General features: G+C 38.4%; 1 protein-coding gene across 6 annotated transcripts in view; it reads right to left on the bottom strand.

The window, feature by feature from the left end:
* The window catches only part of NEO1 (neogenin 1), a 251,220-nt gene that overhangs the window by 24,687 nt on the left and 208,358 nt on the right, over positions 1–18,175 (bottom strand). For all 6 annotated transcript variants that reach the window (XM_060097038.1, XM_060097035.1, XM_060097034.1 and 3 more), the window contains exons 14-20: positions 17,009–17,119; positions 15,737–15,931; positions 9,024–9,119; positions 6,274–6,449; positions 6,055–6,193; positions 4,072–4,179; positions 1,845–2,039 (exon numbers count right to left, since the gene is read on the bottom strand). In XM_060097038.1, the coding sequence (XP_059953021.1) occupies positions 1,845–2,039; positions 4,072–4,179; positions 6,055–6,193; positions 6,274–6,449; positions 9,024–9,119; positions 15,737–15,931; positions 17,009–17,119 (1,020 nt within the window). The remainder of the gene's footprint in view (positions 1–1,844; positions 2,040–4,071; positions 4,180–6,054; positions 6,194–6,273; positions 6,450–9,023; positions 9,120–15,736; positions 15,932–17,008; positions 17,120–18,175) is intronic.

Consider the following 18,175-nt stretch of genomic DNA (forward strand, 5'->3'; position numbering starts at 1 on the left):
CTAAAGCACTAAAACTTGAAACTTCAAATTTTGAATCTTCCTTGCCATTAACCAAGATCCAAAGACTCGGTATTTCTAGTAACTACTCCTAAAGAATCAAAGCAACCATCAGATTTACTTCTACTGCTCTTAGTATAGAAAACGGATACCAACTTTAGCTGACTTCCCAGAGATGAAAATCACAAAGTATAGTTACCTCTCCACCATAGCAATTGCAGTGAAGAGACTACACTGACAATTTCAAGAATGGTGACACTGAGGCCCAAGCTTCCTAAGCTTCCACTGTAAACTGTCTCTATCCTCTTTTAAAATAAGCAGATATGGGCCTCCCTGGTGGCGCAAGTGGTTGAGAGTCCGCCTGCCGATGCAGGGGATACGGGTTCGTGCCCCGGTCTGGGAGGATCCCATATGCCGCGGAGCGGCTGGGCCCGTGAGCCATGGCCGCTGAGCCTGCGCGTCCGGAGCCTGCGCGTCTGGAGCCTGTGCTCCGCAACGGGGGAGGCCACAACAGTGAGAGGCCCGCATACCGCAAAAAAAAAAAAAAAAAAAAAAAAAAATAAGCAGATATATTTAAGAAAAGAAAAGGAAAAACAGCTCTGAATTAAGCTTACAACAAGAGGATAGAGACCACTAATTTTGTCACAGATAATCACACAATTCAGTAGGGTACACTTGTAGATTTTCTGTTGGGGGGAGGAAAAGAGGGTATTCACTGAATTTGATTCAATTTTTCACTTAGAGATGTTAATAAAATTCTAGATGCTACAAATATGACAAATTGGTATGCTTGTTCTCATCATGGCCCAAATCCCTATCTGTGTTACAGAATTTCAGTATCTTAGAGCAAATGATAATCTGGCCCACATATAAGGCCAATCTCCTACAGGAGAAGTTCGACTCAGTTTTTTTCCTGCCAGTCTATTTAGCTTCTAAGTATCAATAGATTCCCCAGCTTTTCAGATACTCCAAGTGCCACAAACATGGACTCAACTCTACTGTGGCCAATAAATATTTGATTTTTAACACATGGTACTGGTACTGACTTTCAGGAAAAAAAACCCCAAAAAACCCGAAAAGCTAATAATAGGTCACAAAAGAGAGGAAAGGAAAGAGAGGCCATCTACTCATTTACCTTGATCATTAGCCATTTTATCAGAGGAGTCCGCTAACAGGCCAAGCACAGGGGAAGAAAAAAACAAGAGCAAGGATCACAAGCTTTGAAGATGGGACAGGCAGAATTTTTAAAGGAAAAAATAAAAACCCACAAACTTCCGAACACGTTGAGTCTTGTTTTTCATACTAACAGAAAAGAAATCCATGTATGGTTTCCATACTTCCAGACTCAGTTCCTGACTTTTAGTCCTAAGCTTACTTGGTTCAATATTTTACCTTCACGTTCTTACCTAGAGTTTTCTCTAAAGGGCCCCTTTTAGTCTCTTTCTCTCTACAAAGGTCCATGAATAAGCCTTTCAGGTTAAGAGCCTGCATGTGTTGAAAGAGAATCATCCATCACAATAAACATGCTACTTCGCTGTATGGGAACCAAGAGAATCCCATCTGATCTGACTGGTAAGGACTTTTAGATCACTGTGATTCATCTGCCTCAAACAGCCCGAAGTCAAGAGTTCCCCTGTAAATTATATGTTTAGGTCAGTAACCTAGGGAACATTGATTTGGTAGTCAGTGGGTGGGATCATTTTGAGATAAATGCTCACACTGTGGCTCATAAGCGCATCATCAGGACTTCCTGTATCATCCACAGTCTCTACATGCTACAGTGACATGTGCACGCATAGCCCCACTCAAGAGACACACAATGAAACACTCTGTTTGGGAGGCTTTACCTTTGGGTGTTCTGAACTGGACAGCTTCAGACATGGGCCCCATGCCCTTTGAGTTCCGAGCTTGGATTTTGAAGTAGTATGGTGTGTCAAGTGTTAATTCTTGTATCTGGTGAGTCAGCCTGTTTCCCACAACAGGCTCAATAACCCAGTCATGTATCTCTGCATTCACGTCCGTACTGTAATATATGATGTAACCTATCCAAAGGAATTAATGGGAAAAGAAATCTTATTCCTGCTTTTTCTTTTGCAATCAGTTAAGTCAATAAAGATATATGTTACAGCATATACAAATAGAGAACTAGTTACAGATTAAATTAGCAATGGTAAAATGCATTTTAAATGCTACACTAAACATAATATAGAGAAAACCACAATTTCAACAGTGCCAGACTGTAAGTTACCATCTATATCTGCAGCTGAAGTAATAAAAGTAAAGATAAAAATATAGGGTTAAATATTCTCATAAGCTAGGAAATTATATAAGGAAAATAACCTAATCATCATTCCAACATCCTATACTTCAAGGGTCTACAATTAACTCAATGCAGTTTTGAAAACTAGTAACTAGTAACGGCCTGACAATGCTATATATATATATTTCTTAATTAATTTATTTAATTTATTTATTTTTGGCTGCATTGGGTCTTCGTTGCTGCATGTGGGCTTTCTCTACTTGTGGCAAGCAGAGGCTACTCTTTGTTGTGGTGTGTGGGCTTCTCATTGTGGTGGCTTCTCTTGTTGCGGAGCACGGGCTCTAGGCGCGTGGGCTTCAGTAGTTGTGGCTCACAGGCTCAGTAATTGTGGCTCACGGCTCTAGAGCACAGGCTCAGTAGTTGTGGAGCACGGGCTTAGCTGCTCTGCGGCATGTGGGATCTTCCTGGAGCAGGGCTTGAACCTGTGTCCCCTGCATTGGCAGGTGGATTCTTAACCACTGCGCCACCAGGGAAGCCCAACAATGCTGTTTTAACTCTCACCAATGTGATTTCCCAGGAGAAAAACTCCTAGGAGATGCGCAGCCACCTCTGCTAAATTCTCCCAAACTTGGGGTGAAGTCACAGTGAAACGTCACCTGATACATCCACCAGAGGGCACTCAATCTCCATGGCTGAGGCAGGAAGAACCACAACCACAAGCCTACCTGACCTACACAGTGCAAAAATGCACTGCATCATTACTGGTTTTAAAGACAAAACAAAATGTAATCCATGTCAAGTCATGCTTAATTCCTTTATGGAAGAGGCACATTCTAAAACCTAAATTAAAAATTTCATAAAGACTTGGGATTTATGGAAAGGGATTCCTATTGAAAGCCAAGGCAGGACAATGCTAAGAAAGGCCTTCAGTTTCCTTAGGCTGCCTTATTCATACAAAGAAACTTCAGGAGGCATACATCTACCTGGAGCAGAGGCAGGTTTTCCTCCCTGATAAGGCCAAGGAAGGCATAGTGCCCTCTACTCTGAAAAAATTCAAGGTCCCTTCAAAGGCCTAAGCCAACTCGGCCTTTTAACTCTAGTTGTAAGAGCACAGGAAGCTGAAGTAGCAGCTCTGGGTGAAAAAAGAAACTAAAAGCCTAATGGCTTTTTTTGGCTTCTGGGTAAAAGAACTGAGTTTATATTTATTGGGTATTATCCTGTAGAATTAGGCAGGGTCTTTAATCTCAAAGCTGGTCATCTAGTCAAGAGATAGAGAAGAACAGCTTTCCTGAGGAAAATAAGTATGTCCATTAGTTCCACTATAACCAAAGGCTGTCTAGTGCAACCCATGACCTTCAGGCTTTCATGCAACATGGGTCAGAACAACCAGCTAGTGAATCATTTTTATGTCACTAAACAGCACGTCCTTGCTCCACCTTCCAGGACCATCATGACTCACACCTCATAAAATGGCCAAGGCAGGGCTTCCCTGGTGGCGCAGTGGTTGAGAGTCCGCCTGCCGATGCAGGGGACATGGGTTCGTGCCCCGGTCCGGGAAGATCCCACATGCCGTGGAGCGGCTGGGCCCGTGAGCCATGGCCGCTGGGCCTGCGCGTCCGGAGCCTGTGCTCCGCAACGGGAGAGGCCACAACAGTGAGAGGCCCACGTACAGCAAAAAAAAAAAAAAAAAAAAAAAAGGCCAAGGCAGCTTTAAGACCCCCACTTCTCCTAACAAGGAGGCACTCTCCTGGAATGCTTCTGCCAGGCAGGAACAGGGAACAGTCACACACTCAAAGGCATCTTAGGCCTCTTACCTGTAATTTTGCCATTGGCTTCAGAGGGAGGCTGCCAATTTACAATTATGGTCCTAGGTTTTCCCTCTTTACTCACAACTGTCACATCCTTGGGTGGAGAAGTAGGAACTACAAAATAATAATACTTTCAATAACTCCCATCCATTTCAATTTAATTCACCCTTTCCTCAACCCTTTCCATTTAGAAGGCACAATGAAGGGCAGAGGCAAAAAAGATAAAGCCTCCTGGCTTCAAAGAATTCACTGTCTATCTATAAATAGCTCCAATGAAAAGAAGAATATGCAAAGTACCAAAGAGGAAATACCGCACCATGAGGATACAGAATAGGCACCCAGATGGGGAGGTCAGGGATATGCCTGCTAGTTAGGGAAATCAAAAGGCATTTGTAGTCCCTGCTTGATAGATCAGGAGACTGAAAATGAGAAATGTTATATAATGTGCCCAAGATGACATTTTCCCCCCAATTTGGATTGCTTTGTTAGAATAGTTTTAAGTATAAAGTAACTTTCTCTCTACCTCTCTATAGTAGGTAAACCAAATAGAGTGTTTGAAAACCACCATTCCCCCAAAGAATAAATGATTTACAAATTGATGGGGTTTTTTTTATGTTAAATTTACGCTGAAAAGATACTGTCAACTATTGAAGGTTATTGCTCTGAAATGTAAAGCTGTTTATGGAACAGAGAAAACAAAAAAATAAAAATGACAGTGCATCTGTATTTCCATGTTATGGCTGAAAACTTTTAATGTACTAGTTGGAAAATAAGCAAAGTAAGTATATCCTTAAATTTACTCTTCTCTTCCTAAAATACTGGAATTCTCCTAGTATAAAACGAAGCGAGCCCAGTGAAATGCAAACTCCTGATGGAGTATCATTTATTACCTAATGGGCTGGAATGAAAGCACGAAGATATTCTTAAAACTGGCAAAGAAAGCAAACTCAAGGTCTATTTAAGCTTTTGTGCATTACATTTCTTTCTCTCCAAATCTATCCCCTTTTCTCTGCAGGAAATTCAACCAACTGTGAAGATAAAAAGACATTAGGGCCAAACCCAGTCTACGGAGACTTCATAGCTCCATTTTTTTCATTATTCATTTAAAAGAGAGAAAGAAATAGGAGGGTGGAATAGACAGAGCTTCCCAAGGGTTACACACCTCGCCATGCTAGGGAAGTACAAGGGGCAGAAGGGTAGGTCTACCAGTGAGCAAAAAGCAAGCAAAATCTTAAAACTGGATGGCTTGCTTTCCCCTTGGTTTACGTAGCTGTCTTGTTTCTTTCATGTTTACTTACAGAGAAAAACCCTAAGAATACTCCAGTGGGATATTTTATAAGACACTAACCAGTTTGCAAGAAAGCTCCTAGGGCAGGCTTGGGAGGTTCTGGTAAAGGGCTGAGGCTCTAGCAAGCACAGCATTGGTGAAAGGCAGGCCACTTCATCTTTTCTATCTCAATTTCCCAGTAAGGCAAGGTTAATAACCGTAATTCCTTACATCTACACAGTGCTTTACAATTTACCATGTACTTTGTTTATAGGGTACTTTATTTTACCCTATAAAGTAGGAAAGGCAGAGATCACCTCTCTTTTATAGGTGGAAGAGACAGATTCAGAGAGGCTGGATGACTTGCTTATGATCACAGTCAATACATGATTGACCTTGGAGTTGAACTCAAGTCTCATGACTCCTAAAATCTAGTACACTTTGCATTATATTGTCCTGCTATTTGCTAATGTTCTTGTACAACGATGAAAAAACATAATTCATCAGCTGAAAAAGCAAACACTGAACTCCAGCTGTAGCTGCTCACTGTGTTCTGTAAATATGTCAATTCATGCACTCAATTCTTTCCTTGGGTAGTAAAAACAGGTGATGAGATGTCTTATGACTTGAGATATGGCACAACATTAGCACGGACTTTCACTGGCTTTCACATCTTGCAAAGAGAAGAAAATGCCATGTGACAAAGTTCTGACAACACATACCTAATTCAAAAGTGGTCCCATGTGCTGTCATACTCCATGTGCTTGATCTTCGACCTTTGGTCACCATCACAGAGAATTCATAGAGTGTATTTGGTTTTAAACCAGTCACCAAATAACTCAAAGTCGTTGCATTAGCATTCTGGAAATATATGAATCAAGAGCTTCAGAGTCAGAAAATATCAAGAATTAGGTTTTCAACCAGAACAAATGTGCCAGTACCTTATACTTGGTGTTTGCTGGGATGTTGGTTTTCCATCGGACTGTGTAGTATCGGGAGTCTGTAATCTTCTGGTGTTTGGGCAGTGAGTTGTCTGCCCATGTAATCCTTATGGTGTCATGACTCAGAATGGAAGCCTGAACTCCCACTGGTGGCATCATGGGAGTAGGATCTGGCACTGGAGTGTATGGAGCATTAATAACAAATAAATCAACTTCAGAAGTGTCTGGGTAAAAAGTAATTAAAAAATGGAAGTGCCATTTTAACATAAACAAAAATAAAAGAAAAGGGAAATGCAGGGTAATATAATGGAATGAAAGGTGAGAAATGGAGAAAGAGAAAGAGAATCCAGAGTTAACAGATAACCACCATTCATTTAAAAGAATATTTCCACTTGTGTTCTTTCAGGAAAAAATTGCAGGAAAGCATCTAGAGAAACAGTAATTAACTATTTTCTTCTCCTGTATTCTGTATGTATATTGAATAGGTATATAAAATTTGGTAATCCAGTGATTATATTAATGTATTCAAACTTGAATTTTCTTTTTCCTAAAAAATTTCCTTTAAATTACTTGAAAATTCTACCTCCTGTCCAAAAAGGATCATTAAAAGATGAAAACTGCTTTTATCATCAAGGGTATTCTTTCTAAACAAATAACACAAAGCTCATGACCTGTTTTAATATTTCAGTGACTATGGTTGAATTTTTGGGACATGGCTTATCAGTGGGTATCACTGGACATGTAGGGGTCCCTACTCTAAAACATGAGTCCTGAATATCAGCCAACAGCAACTTAGCCTGGCCTTGGTATTGGACGTATCTGATACCCATGCAGGGTCCAGTTCAGATCTGCTGATGTCCTGGGTCTAAAAGAAGTGCAGCAATATGGCTCACATGCAAATAAAGCAAAGGGAACTCAAGGGCATTACTCTTCGTAGAGGAAAGGTAAGCTGACGCCACGCAGGAATATTTCCACACTTTCTCCAGTAGACTTAGAACAACCCACTGATGAATCCCAATCAGTTATGGGAAATGCCATAGTTATTAAGGGTCTAAGTGACACAGCCTTTATGAACTCTAGAAATCAGAGCACTTATTTGATAGAAAGGAAAGTCTATACTCATGTGCTGTCCTGCACCATATGCAACAGACACATTCTCTAAGCATCATTGTCAAAACAAAGGCCAGAATGAGCACAAAGGCACCATGAGCCCACGGCAATACAGCAGCATCCATCTGGGCTTTCCCAACTCTTGGCCAGTTTTCTAAGTATATACACACTGATTTATTTTAAGTGAAGGTTTTAAAGTGGGTTTCCCACATAGTTATGGTGACTAGTCTTTTCTATAACCTAAAATCTGAAATGGCATGGGCCTTGTTTATGAATAATTGCCAAGCTAAAGAAATAGTCTCCATTTGTGTATTTCCTACACAATGAATACTAAAAATAACACAGGAACAGCATACGTTGTAATCAAGGGCTTTGTTCAAAGATCAGGACACATACCAGTTAGTTACAGAAAATGCACCTTCAGGTGCAAACATCGCCAAGACTTCTTTGAGAACTTTTTTCTTAATTGTAACAATTCTTGGAAAAGATAACTAGGTTACATGACTTATGAACATTTCCCCTTGTATATTTCTAGCCATGTTATATTTTTAAGTCACATAAAAGAAAATAATTCCGCATTTTTTTTATTATAGACTGATTTAAGAAAGTAGCAAACCGCTTAAATATTCTTTTTCATCTTACTTTTTTTCCTTTCTGAAATACCAAAGCTATTTTTAAGAGAACTTATAAACTGTAAGCACACAGGAGCAGAAGACAGGACAGAACTATCAAATATGTAGCAATGGTGCTGGTGTTTTTAAGTAAAAGCATAAAAAAAGAGGACAGAGATTATCTTTTTAAAACAAATAATGCCAAATCCATACTATTAAGCAAAGTATCCAGAATACATAGCAGGCAATACAGATTCACAATTTTGAGAATCAAATAGAAAAGAGCATTTCTGAAAGTGATAAATTCTTTGGTTTTCAGTACCCTTTAGAAAACTTTGCAATTCTAATATATTCACTTCAATGAACTTTCTCATTCAAATCTAAATCACGTTTTACATAATCTACAGAAATTTTACATTATTCTTTTAAAGATATTTTAAATAGATTAAATTACAAAGAAAAATAATAAATATTTGGTCTCTTTTGTAATAAATGTACAGTTGATCAAATGGATAGTACATATGACTTCATACTTTCTATAAATAAAGGGTATAAGAAACACATAGAAAAATACCTTCCCAACTAACTCAGGTGACTAATAAAAAAAATGTTGGATTCATCAATCATATACATTTATTCTATCAGTAACCTATATATTCCCTCAGAGATATGGAGATCCTTTCATTTTTTTTCTCATTTTAGTTATAACTCACATGACCAAAAGATGAAAAATCGTTTTTAATTCTCTCACGACTATGCTTTCTAGATCCCAACATATTAAAAACATGTGTTACACATTTACATAGATTTGTTTACATGACAGGACTGTTAACATTTTCTAAAAAGCAAAACAGGGATTCATAGAACTTTCCATGTTTAAAGCCCATTTATCTTCCTATTTGAATCCTGTACCCTAAATTGCCATATACTTTTCCTTTCACTGATACATATGGGGCAGGCCTCATGCCAACATTCTACTTAAGCTGCTGGAAAAAATGCTGAAGACCAGAGATAGACAGGGTACCTTACCTGTGTGAGGTCTGGTCACAGCACTCTCATAGAGGGGGATACCTTCACCCACATTGTTAAACGCTTTCAGGGTAATCACATAGTGAGAGCTGGGATCTGAAGGAAAGAAACAAGTGGAAACACTTAAAAAAATTCTCACTACAGAATTAAAAAAATCACGGGTGATGATGCATAATCTTAATTGCAAAAAAAGCCAGGAAAGATTTTTAAATTTTTTATGTGGGATTATTCTGGGGGTGGGGAGGTATGGAGATGGCAGCATACAGAGTATATAGAAAAACTGGCTGGGATAAATTTCCTGGAATCAGTCCCAGGAGTCAGGTTGACTGTTCCTGAATCCTCTCTTGGCTTCAACTAATCAATGGTTTAGTGATGTTATTGTATAGTGAAGAGCTTGGATTAAAATGAATAAATAAGATTTTCATGTGCTGGAAGCCCATAGGTGGAGCTTGGAATTAAACAAACCCCTTCCTTTCCTTCTCAGGAGGACAGCAACTGGAACAGCCAAGCTAGACAAGTAGGAGACAAATTATTAACTCAGTTAACTGCTGAAGATCCTTAACTCTCTGGGGTGCCTCCAAATCCAGGAATGCCAACTTAATCCAGCCTTCATGCAGACTTCTTGGTTGGAAAAGACATGGCCCAGAATTTCAACCAGCTAGGAGGTGATGCTGCAGGAAATGTAAGACTGAAAGAAACACCCTTCCAGGTGATCATATAAAATGCTGCTAGTCAGACTTAGTGAAAAAGAGAGGTATTAAATAGTTGGAATAGTATTCATTCTCCTACTGGCTAAGGGAAATCAGGAAGAGTCTACTTTATCACATTCCTGATCCAGGCAAGGTTTAGTATGGGTACTTCAAAAGTCTAGCTTCAGAAATGAAGACCTGGGCTCCACTGAAGTGTTGCAGGGGGAGAAGCTGACCCATAACACTCACTTCTGGCAAAGTTGGGTTGATTTCCAAAGTGGCCACACCTCAAGTGGCCTGCATTACTTTAAAAGCTGCTTGGTGGTCCATCCTCTAGATACCAGTGAGCAATATATAAAGGCACCTGGTCTTCCAATGTGAGAAAGAATTGACAACAAATGGAATCAACGAGACTTAGTACTTGACTGGCAGGAAAGGGTGCTGATATGGGCAACATGGTGGAAGGTGATGGCATTCACCGAGATTGGGGACAGAGGCAGAGCAACTACGATACACATTTTCCAGACTTGATTCTAGGCCCCCTTCTCTTCCTACTCTTCACTCTCTCCCGATGTGCTTTCATTTATTTCCTTGGTTGGATTAGCACGTATGTGCCATCAAGTGCAAACTAGTCCTGACTTTTCTTCTGAGCACCAGACCTCTATGTTCAACCGTCTATCTGAATTTCCACTTGGATGTCTCAAATCTCTCTCTCTCTCCTTTCTCTGCTCCTTCAGCTGCTCCAGTTTTCCCTAGAGTTCATAAATGGCATGACTATGCAACCTGCTGCTCAAGTCAGAAACTTGGGAGTCATTAAGACCTCTCCCTCCTCCCCTACACAAATGATCAAGCCTTGTTGATTATACCTACTTGCTTCTCACCACTCTGCCTTGCTCCCTGGGCTCCATCTTTATTGGCCATCCCTCAGCTCACTGAGCGCTATGTGCTCTCTTACCACTGGGCTGCAACATGTGCAGCTGTCCCTTATGCTGGGGACACATGCCACCCTTCTTTACTTAGACAATGCCTATTCATCTGAAAGGGCTCTTCCCAGACTGGATTAGCCTCTCTAGTTACATAGCCTGTGGCACCTCATTTCTCTTCCTCAGCACTCTAAACAATTTCAATTATTTAGAAATTGTATTATTTCTAATAATAGAGATCATGTCTGTTTGATTCTTTGTCTCTAGCACAGGGTCTGGGGTATTTGCTGATTGACTGAAAGTTTGCAGGAGAAGATACTAATTTTTTTTTTTTTTTTTGCGGTACGCGGGCCTCTCACTGCTGTGGCCTCTCCCGCTGCAGAGCACAGGCTCCGGACACGCAGGCTCAGCGGCCTGGCTCACAGGCCCAGCCGCTCTGTGGCATGTAGGATCTTCCCGGACCGGGGCACGAACCCGTGCCCCCTGCATTGGCAGGCGGATCTCAACCACTGCACCACCAGGGAAGCCCGATACTAATTTTAATTTTGATTAAATTATGATAGAATATGGGACATATCCCAGTGCAAATACCCATCAAGCAGATGTTTATATATGGATCTGAAGCTCAGGAGAGAGCTCTTATGTGAATAAATGAATTCCTAAAAGTATTTCTCAACTGCTGACTTTTGTTCAATATTATATGCATCTTAGCTCTATCTGTGATGATAAATATAGCAAGCTTATTTTACTTTACGCAAAATTAATTTTTTGCTACTTCTCAATGTACACTCTCTTAACTAATAAAATCTGTTTACTGTTTTCAGCACATACAGTGCTCCTTCTCATCTCTTCTTTTCAACCACTGTTCTGACTCAGTCTTTCAAGTACAGGTCAAGCTTCTTCCCTGACTGCTCTACTGTGCCGAACCACCTTTTCCTTCTCTGAACATACTTCACTTCAACTCATCTCATTGTTTCCTGTGTTTTACATTTCTTCTCCGATTAGACTGAAAGCACCTGAAAGTCAAAGACCATGTACTGCCTGCACTGCAGAGGATTTTCATTTCAGTAGTTTCATAAAGGAAACAGTAGGAGTGGGTCACCACAGAGATATTTTTATCCTATCTTATTCTTTTGCTCTCCTACAATTGCCTTATAAGACTGTTCGTGTGGGGAACACTTCCTAGGTTAACTGTGCTGTTTCTTCTTGAAAGGAAAAAGAGAAAGGCTACTCTGTTTTTGAATAAAGCATTAGATTGCTGCTTATTTTCTACCAGAAAAGATGAAGGTAAGTAATTTGTTGGACACCTAAAATTGTCCTTAGGGAAGATATTTACAAAGAAATGATGTGAACAAAAAAGTTGGTCAGGGAAGATTCTGAATTAAAAGGCAAGTCTTTCAAAGAAAGATCTCAATAATGATATAATCCAATTTGGAAAAGTAATTATATCTACCCAAGTCAATTCATTTTCTATTATAAAATATTAACTATATCTCAAAATTTTGGCTTTGTAATTCAACTTTGAGGCATAATTAGTATGAACTAAAATGTACCCATTTAAATGTACACTTTTAATTTTGACAAATATATACACCTGTGTAATCATGACCACAGTCAAGATAGAGAATATTTCCAACACTCCAAATAATTCCCTTATGCCCCTTGCAGTAAATTTCCACCACCCCAATTTCCAGGCAACCACTCATCTTGCTGTGTCACTATAAATAAGTGCTGTCCCTTCTGTAATTTCATAAAAATATAGTAACACAGTATGTATTCTCTTGTGTTTGGCTTCTTTTGCTCAGCATAATGTTTGTGATTGCGTGTATCCATAGCCTATTGTTGCGTGTATCCATAGCCTATTTCTTCGAATTGCTGAGTAGTATTCTACTGTATGGATATAGTATAACTTACCATTTACTTGTTTACTCCCTTTAGATTATTATAAATAAATATATTATGAACATCTGTGTAGAAGTCTATGTGTAGATATGTGTCTTTATTTCTTTTGGTTAACTATCTATGAGTGGGAATGTTGGGTTGTATGGTCAACGTTTTAAGAAACCTCCAAACTGTTTTCTAAAGTGGTTGTACCATCTGATATTCCCACCAGCAACCGTGAGTTCCAGTTCTGCATCCTTGCTGATATCTGGTATTATCAGTCTATTAAATTTTAGCAATTCTAGAGGTTGTGTAGTGATATTGCATCGTGGCTTTATTTGCATTTCTCTGATGATTAATGAAGCTGAGCATCTTTTCATGTGCTTATTGTCCACTCATATATCATCTTCCTTGGTGTACTGTCCATCCAAATCTTTTGCCTACTTTTTTATTGGATTGTTATCTTCTTATTGAGTTGTTAGAGGTGCTTTTGTTTGCTTGTTTGTTTTTACATCTTCTAGACTGAAATTCGTTGTCAGGTACTTGAATGATGAGTATTTTCTTCTAGTCTCTGGCTCACCTTTTCATCTTATTGGTGTCTTTCCAAGGAGAAGTTTTAAATCTTGAGGAAGCCTGATTTATTAATTTTTTATTTTTAATTTGTGCTTTTTTGCATCCTAAGAGATCCTTGCTACCCCAAAGTCATGAAGATTTTTTTTCTGTTTTCTACTAGAAGTTTTATAGTTTTAACTGTTGTATTTAGATCTGTTTTTGTGTATGGTATGAGATAAGGGTCAATGAAGGTTCTTTTTTCTTTCTCATACAGATATGCAATTATTCCCACACTTTTTGTTGAAAAGACTATCCTCTTCCCACTGAATTATCTCAGTATTTTTGTCAAAAATCAATTGACCATATACGAATGGATCTATTTGTGGATTCTATCCTGTTTCACCTACCTTTTACATAAACACTATCACAATGTCTCAGTTATTGTAGCTTTATAATAAGTCCTGAAATCACGTCGTGTGGGTCTTCTAAACTTTATTCTTCTTTTTCAAAAATGTTTGGCTATTCTAGCTCTTTTGATTTTTCATGTAAATTTTAGAATAAGTTTATCAACGTCTAGAAAAAAGTCTACTGGGATTTTACTTCGGATTGCATTGGAGAGGACTGTCATTGTAATATACTGTTTTCCAATCCATGAACATGATATCTCCATTTATTTAAGTCTTCTTTAATTTCTCTCAGCCATCATTTTCCACTCTTCAGTGCACAGATCTTCTATATATATATATATATATATATATATATATATATTTAAAGTTTATTCCTAAGTACTTCATATTTTTGATGCTATTAAGTGGTATTGTTATTGTTTAAAATTTTTACTGGAGTATAGTTGATTTACAATGTTGTGTTAGTTTCAGGTGTACAGCAAAGTGAATCTGTTATACATATATATCCATTCTTTTTTTGATTCTTTTCCCATATAGGCCATTACAGAGTATTGAGTAGAGTCCCTTTGTGCTGCACAGTAGGTCCTTATTAGTTATCTATTTTATATATAGTAGTGTATATATGTCTATCCCACTCTACCAATTTATCTCTCCTCCCCCTTACCCCCTGGTAACCATAAGTTTATTTTCTACATCTGTAACTCTATTTCTGTTTTGTAGATAAGTTCATTTGTACCCCTTTTTTTTAGATTCCACATATAAGCAATATCATATGATATTTGTCTTTCTCTGTCTGACTTTACTCACTATGACAATCTCTAAGTCCATCCATGTTGCTGCAAATGGCATTACTTTGTTCTTTTTTATGGCTAATATTCCATTGTATATATGTACATCTTTTTTGTCCATTCCTCTGTTGATGGTGGTATTGTTATTTTAATTCCAATTTCCAATTGCTTATTGTTAGTATGTGGAAATACAACTGTTTCTTTATGTTGACTTTGTATCTTGTGACCTTTTAAACCCAGTTATAGCTTTAGTAGACTTTTTAATAGATTCCTCAGGATTTCTACCCCAGTAACAATGAGCATGTATAGTGCTCAGATATTGGTTTCTAAATTTCATTTATAAAAAATCAGGAGCAATAGCTGATTCAAGGGCAAAGGCTAGGAAAATACCAGATAAGCCTGTAACATCTTACTGTGTCAAAAAGAAAGAAAGTGTTCAAAGAAAGATGGGAGATGTCAAACAGAGAAAGAAACTAGTCATAAAGAGACTCCCATTGGCCACTCTTTCACTATGGAAGAGAAGGAAAGCTCTTTCTTATCAAAGAATGCTAATAAATGTAGAAGAAATAATGGAATTAGGAAATCACCACTTGGGAAACACCACAGTAATAACTGTTAACTAAAGATTCTAAAACTAGTGAGTAAAAGTTCAACAAGAAACAAGATATATACAAAGATTCAAGGTACCTCCCCTACAAGGTATTTTTTAATTATGAAGGAAAAAAATAATAATTTTATAGTGGAGAAATGTGGATGATACCATTTTAACCAAGTGGTTAAAATTAACATCACTAGCATTAGACTCTCATGTGCCTCCTGATATGATGTACTGACAAGAACACATGCATCTATGTCACTCCTTCCAAAAATGCATAAGCTGAATGTAATGAGGAAATATTACAGAAGTCTAAACTGAGGAACATTCTATAAAATATAAATGGTCTCTATGTATTTTTCAAAAATGTCATAGTCATGGAAGTCAAGAAAAAAACAAGGAACTGTTTCATATAAAAGAAAACTAATGAGAAACAATAAATACAACATGTGATACTGCAACAGAAAATAACGTTTTTCTTTTGTTATAAAGGACATCAATGAGACAACTAGTAAAATATGAAGTCTATAGATAGTTTCACAGTTAATTTGCTCATTTTGATAACTGCACTGTGGTTATATTAGAAAATGCCCTTATTTTTAGGAAATGCAAATTAAAAGTAAACATGAGTGGATATAGAGGGGCATCATGTCTGCAACTTACTTTCAAATGGTTCTGAGAAAAAAAAAACCAGGTACATATAGCAGATAAAGCATATGTGGTAAAACGTTAACCTTTGGGGAATCTGGGTGAAGGATATATAAAAATTCTTTGTACTATTTTTGAAAGTTTTCTGTAAAAATAAAATTATTACACAATAAAAAGTTAGAAAGATAGAAATCACATGTGCGATTACTTCCTCTACTTAGCACACATACCCAGATTTTCGATGGTGTAATAGCGCTGTTTATAGTCCACTTTTATGGTCTGGGCATGAGGGCTGCCAATGCCATAACCAATGGCATAACCTCTGACCACAATGTTCTGATTCTCCGGAGGTGTCCAGCTTACTACGATGCTAGTGACAAGTGGGCGGACGTGAAGAGAACTAGGCACTTCGGGGACACGAGTTTCTGGGAAGGAAAACAGAAAAGCAGGATGATATCCAGAGCCACTTTCCTTTAGAATATTTCATCATGCTTGGGAAATGGTGTTCAGCCTTCTGCTTTGGGGCTAAGTTTTTTCCATTTTGCCCAAGAATTCAAAGAGAATCTGTATGTACAGTAAAGTATGGCCCATGGTTTTACTGCAGTCTAAGAAAACAAACTCAAACAGCCTGAAATACAAAACACTGCAGTATTAATTTGGAAGGGAAGAGAAAGAGATCCAAGAAAGTCTTCCCAATGGAGAAAAACAAATAAATTGTCTTTCAATTGTTACCCATTCCTCTTGGTCCTACATCTGATTCTCAAACTCTACCAGGTGGAATGAGAAAGGCACAACATCAACTAATTAGAAGCCTGCTGTCAACAGGTGATCAAGTATCATATTACAGCAATGATATCAATTATTTGCTCCCCAAAGTAATATGGTAAGTCAGAAAATATGAAACTTTAGGACCACAAATTGATTTAAATGGTGGGAGACTAAGAGGCTTTAAAAGGTGGCAATTTACAGTAACTTTCACATACATTATTTCAAGGCATAAATTTCTACCACTATTTAAAAATTAGTAAACAAAGAATTAGAGTCAATACCCAGGTCTTTTGTCTTTTAAGTGCAGCACCTGTCTCTGATAAAGGTACATACACACACCCACATGGAGTTACTGAATAAACAGGTGAGAAAAAGGGAAAGGTTTCCAGGACTAAGGGAAGATGGAAACTGTAACTGAAATAAAGGCACAATTTATGTGGTTCAGCCTTAAATTTTAGATCATTTATCTACTTGATGGCCTTGGTAAAAAACCAGACTTAAAGCACTTGTACATTTTTACTTGTGCTGGTTCTGCTTAAAGGGACGGTTCTCTCTCTAAAAAAAAAAGAAACATTCCAGGAGACTTGCTGTATTACAGGAACAACAGCAGTATAAATCCACTAAAGTTCACAGATTTAAGCCATATACACCCAAAATCTGTGCCTTTCCAGTCTGACTCATTTGACTTCAGTTAGTACCTAGCCTGTGCCAATCATGCCGATTGTTGTTCTTACCATCTAAGTCACTTTCAAAAGTTTCAGCAGACAGCCAGTCAGTAGCAGGGCCTGTACCATTGACTGTTAGAGCAGCCACTCGGAAATTATATTCAGTCCCCCGATCAAGACCTGCAACCCAAATGACAGAAAAAAAAAGGGACTGAAACAAGAGCTTTGGAAAAACAAAAGATCAGCAATCCCTCATTAAAGCAAATATCTCATCCACCAACTTAATAAAAAGCTACTGTCTAGATAACATTTCAGTTAAAGTTAATACAGAACAAGCAATACATAAATACAGCACAGAGGAGCTCCTACCTCTGAAGTAGAGGCTAAAGCCCACAGAATCCAAGAGGAAAACAAAATGAGTAAAGCTCCCAGGAGACTTCAGATCTTTTAAAAGAGCTTAAAGGCATCTTAGAGATCACTTAATGCAATCCCTTCATTTTGTTACTAAGGAGGCCAAGGCCAAAAAAAGGTCAAAGGAATGAAAGAGTTACAACAAAGGAACAAAGTCAGTTGGTCTCAAAAGACACCAAAGACCAGAAAATAACGCAGAGGTATAACACCTACCAGTTTATCTCTGTTCTCTGGGCCACCCCATAACCACAGTGGAAAAAATTTTAAACATCAAATATGGCCTAGAAATCTATTTCTTAACAGCCTATTGCCCATAAGTATATACTATAAGTAAAGAGAAATAAAGCCTTTCTACTATGCAATCTTTCATATTTACTATCAGCTAACAAAGTACCTGATATACCAATGTACCAAAGGCAACAAAGATCTACATGTAAAAGTCTACCCTACAAACTGGGGTAACAGTCAATAATATGGTCAGCTATTCATATATTCATGCTTCCATTTTTTTCTCTCTCTCTCTTTTTTTTTCGGTACGCAGGCCTCTCACTGATGTAGCCTCTCCCGTTGCGGAGCACAGGCTCCGGACGTGCAGGCTCAGCGGCCATGGCTCATGGGCCCAGCCGCTCCGCGGCATGTGGGATCTTCCCAGACCAGGGCACGAACCCGTGTCCCCTGCATCGGCAGGTGGACTCTCAACCACTGTGCCACCAGGGAAGCCCTTTTTCTCCTTTTATTGTGTTAAAATACATGTAACATAAAATTTATCATCCTAGTCATATTTAAGTGTACAGTTCACATGCATACATTTTTAGAGCACTTAGA

This window comes from Mesoplodon densirostris, chromosome 4 (genome assembly GCF_025265405.1).
Source record: "Mesoplodon densirostris isolate mMesDen1 chromosome 4, mMesDen1 primary haplotype, whole genome shotgun sequence".
Taxonomy (NCBI): domain Eukaryota; kingdom Metazoa; phylum Chordata; class Mammalia; order Artiodactyla; family Ziphiidae; genus Mesoplodon; species Mesoplodon densirostris.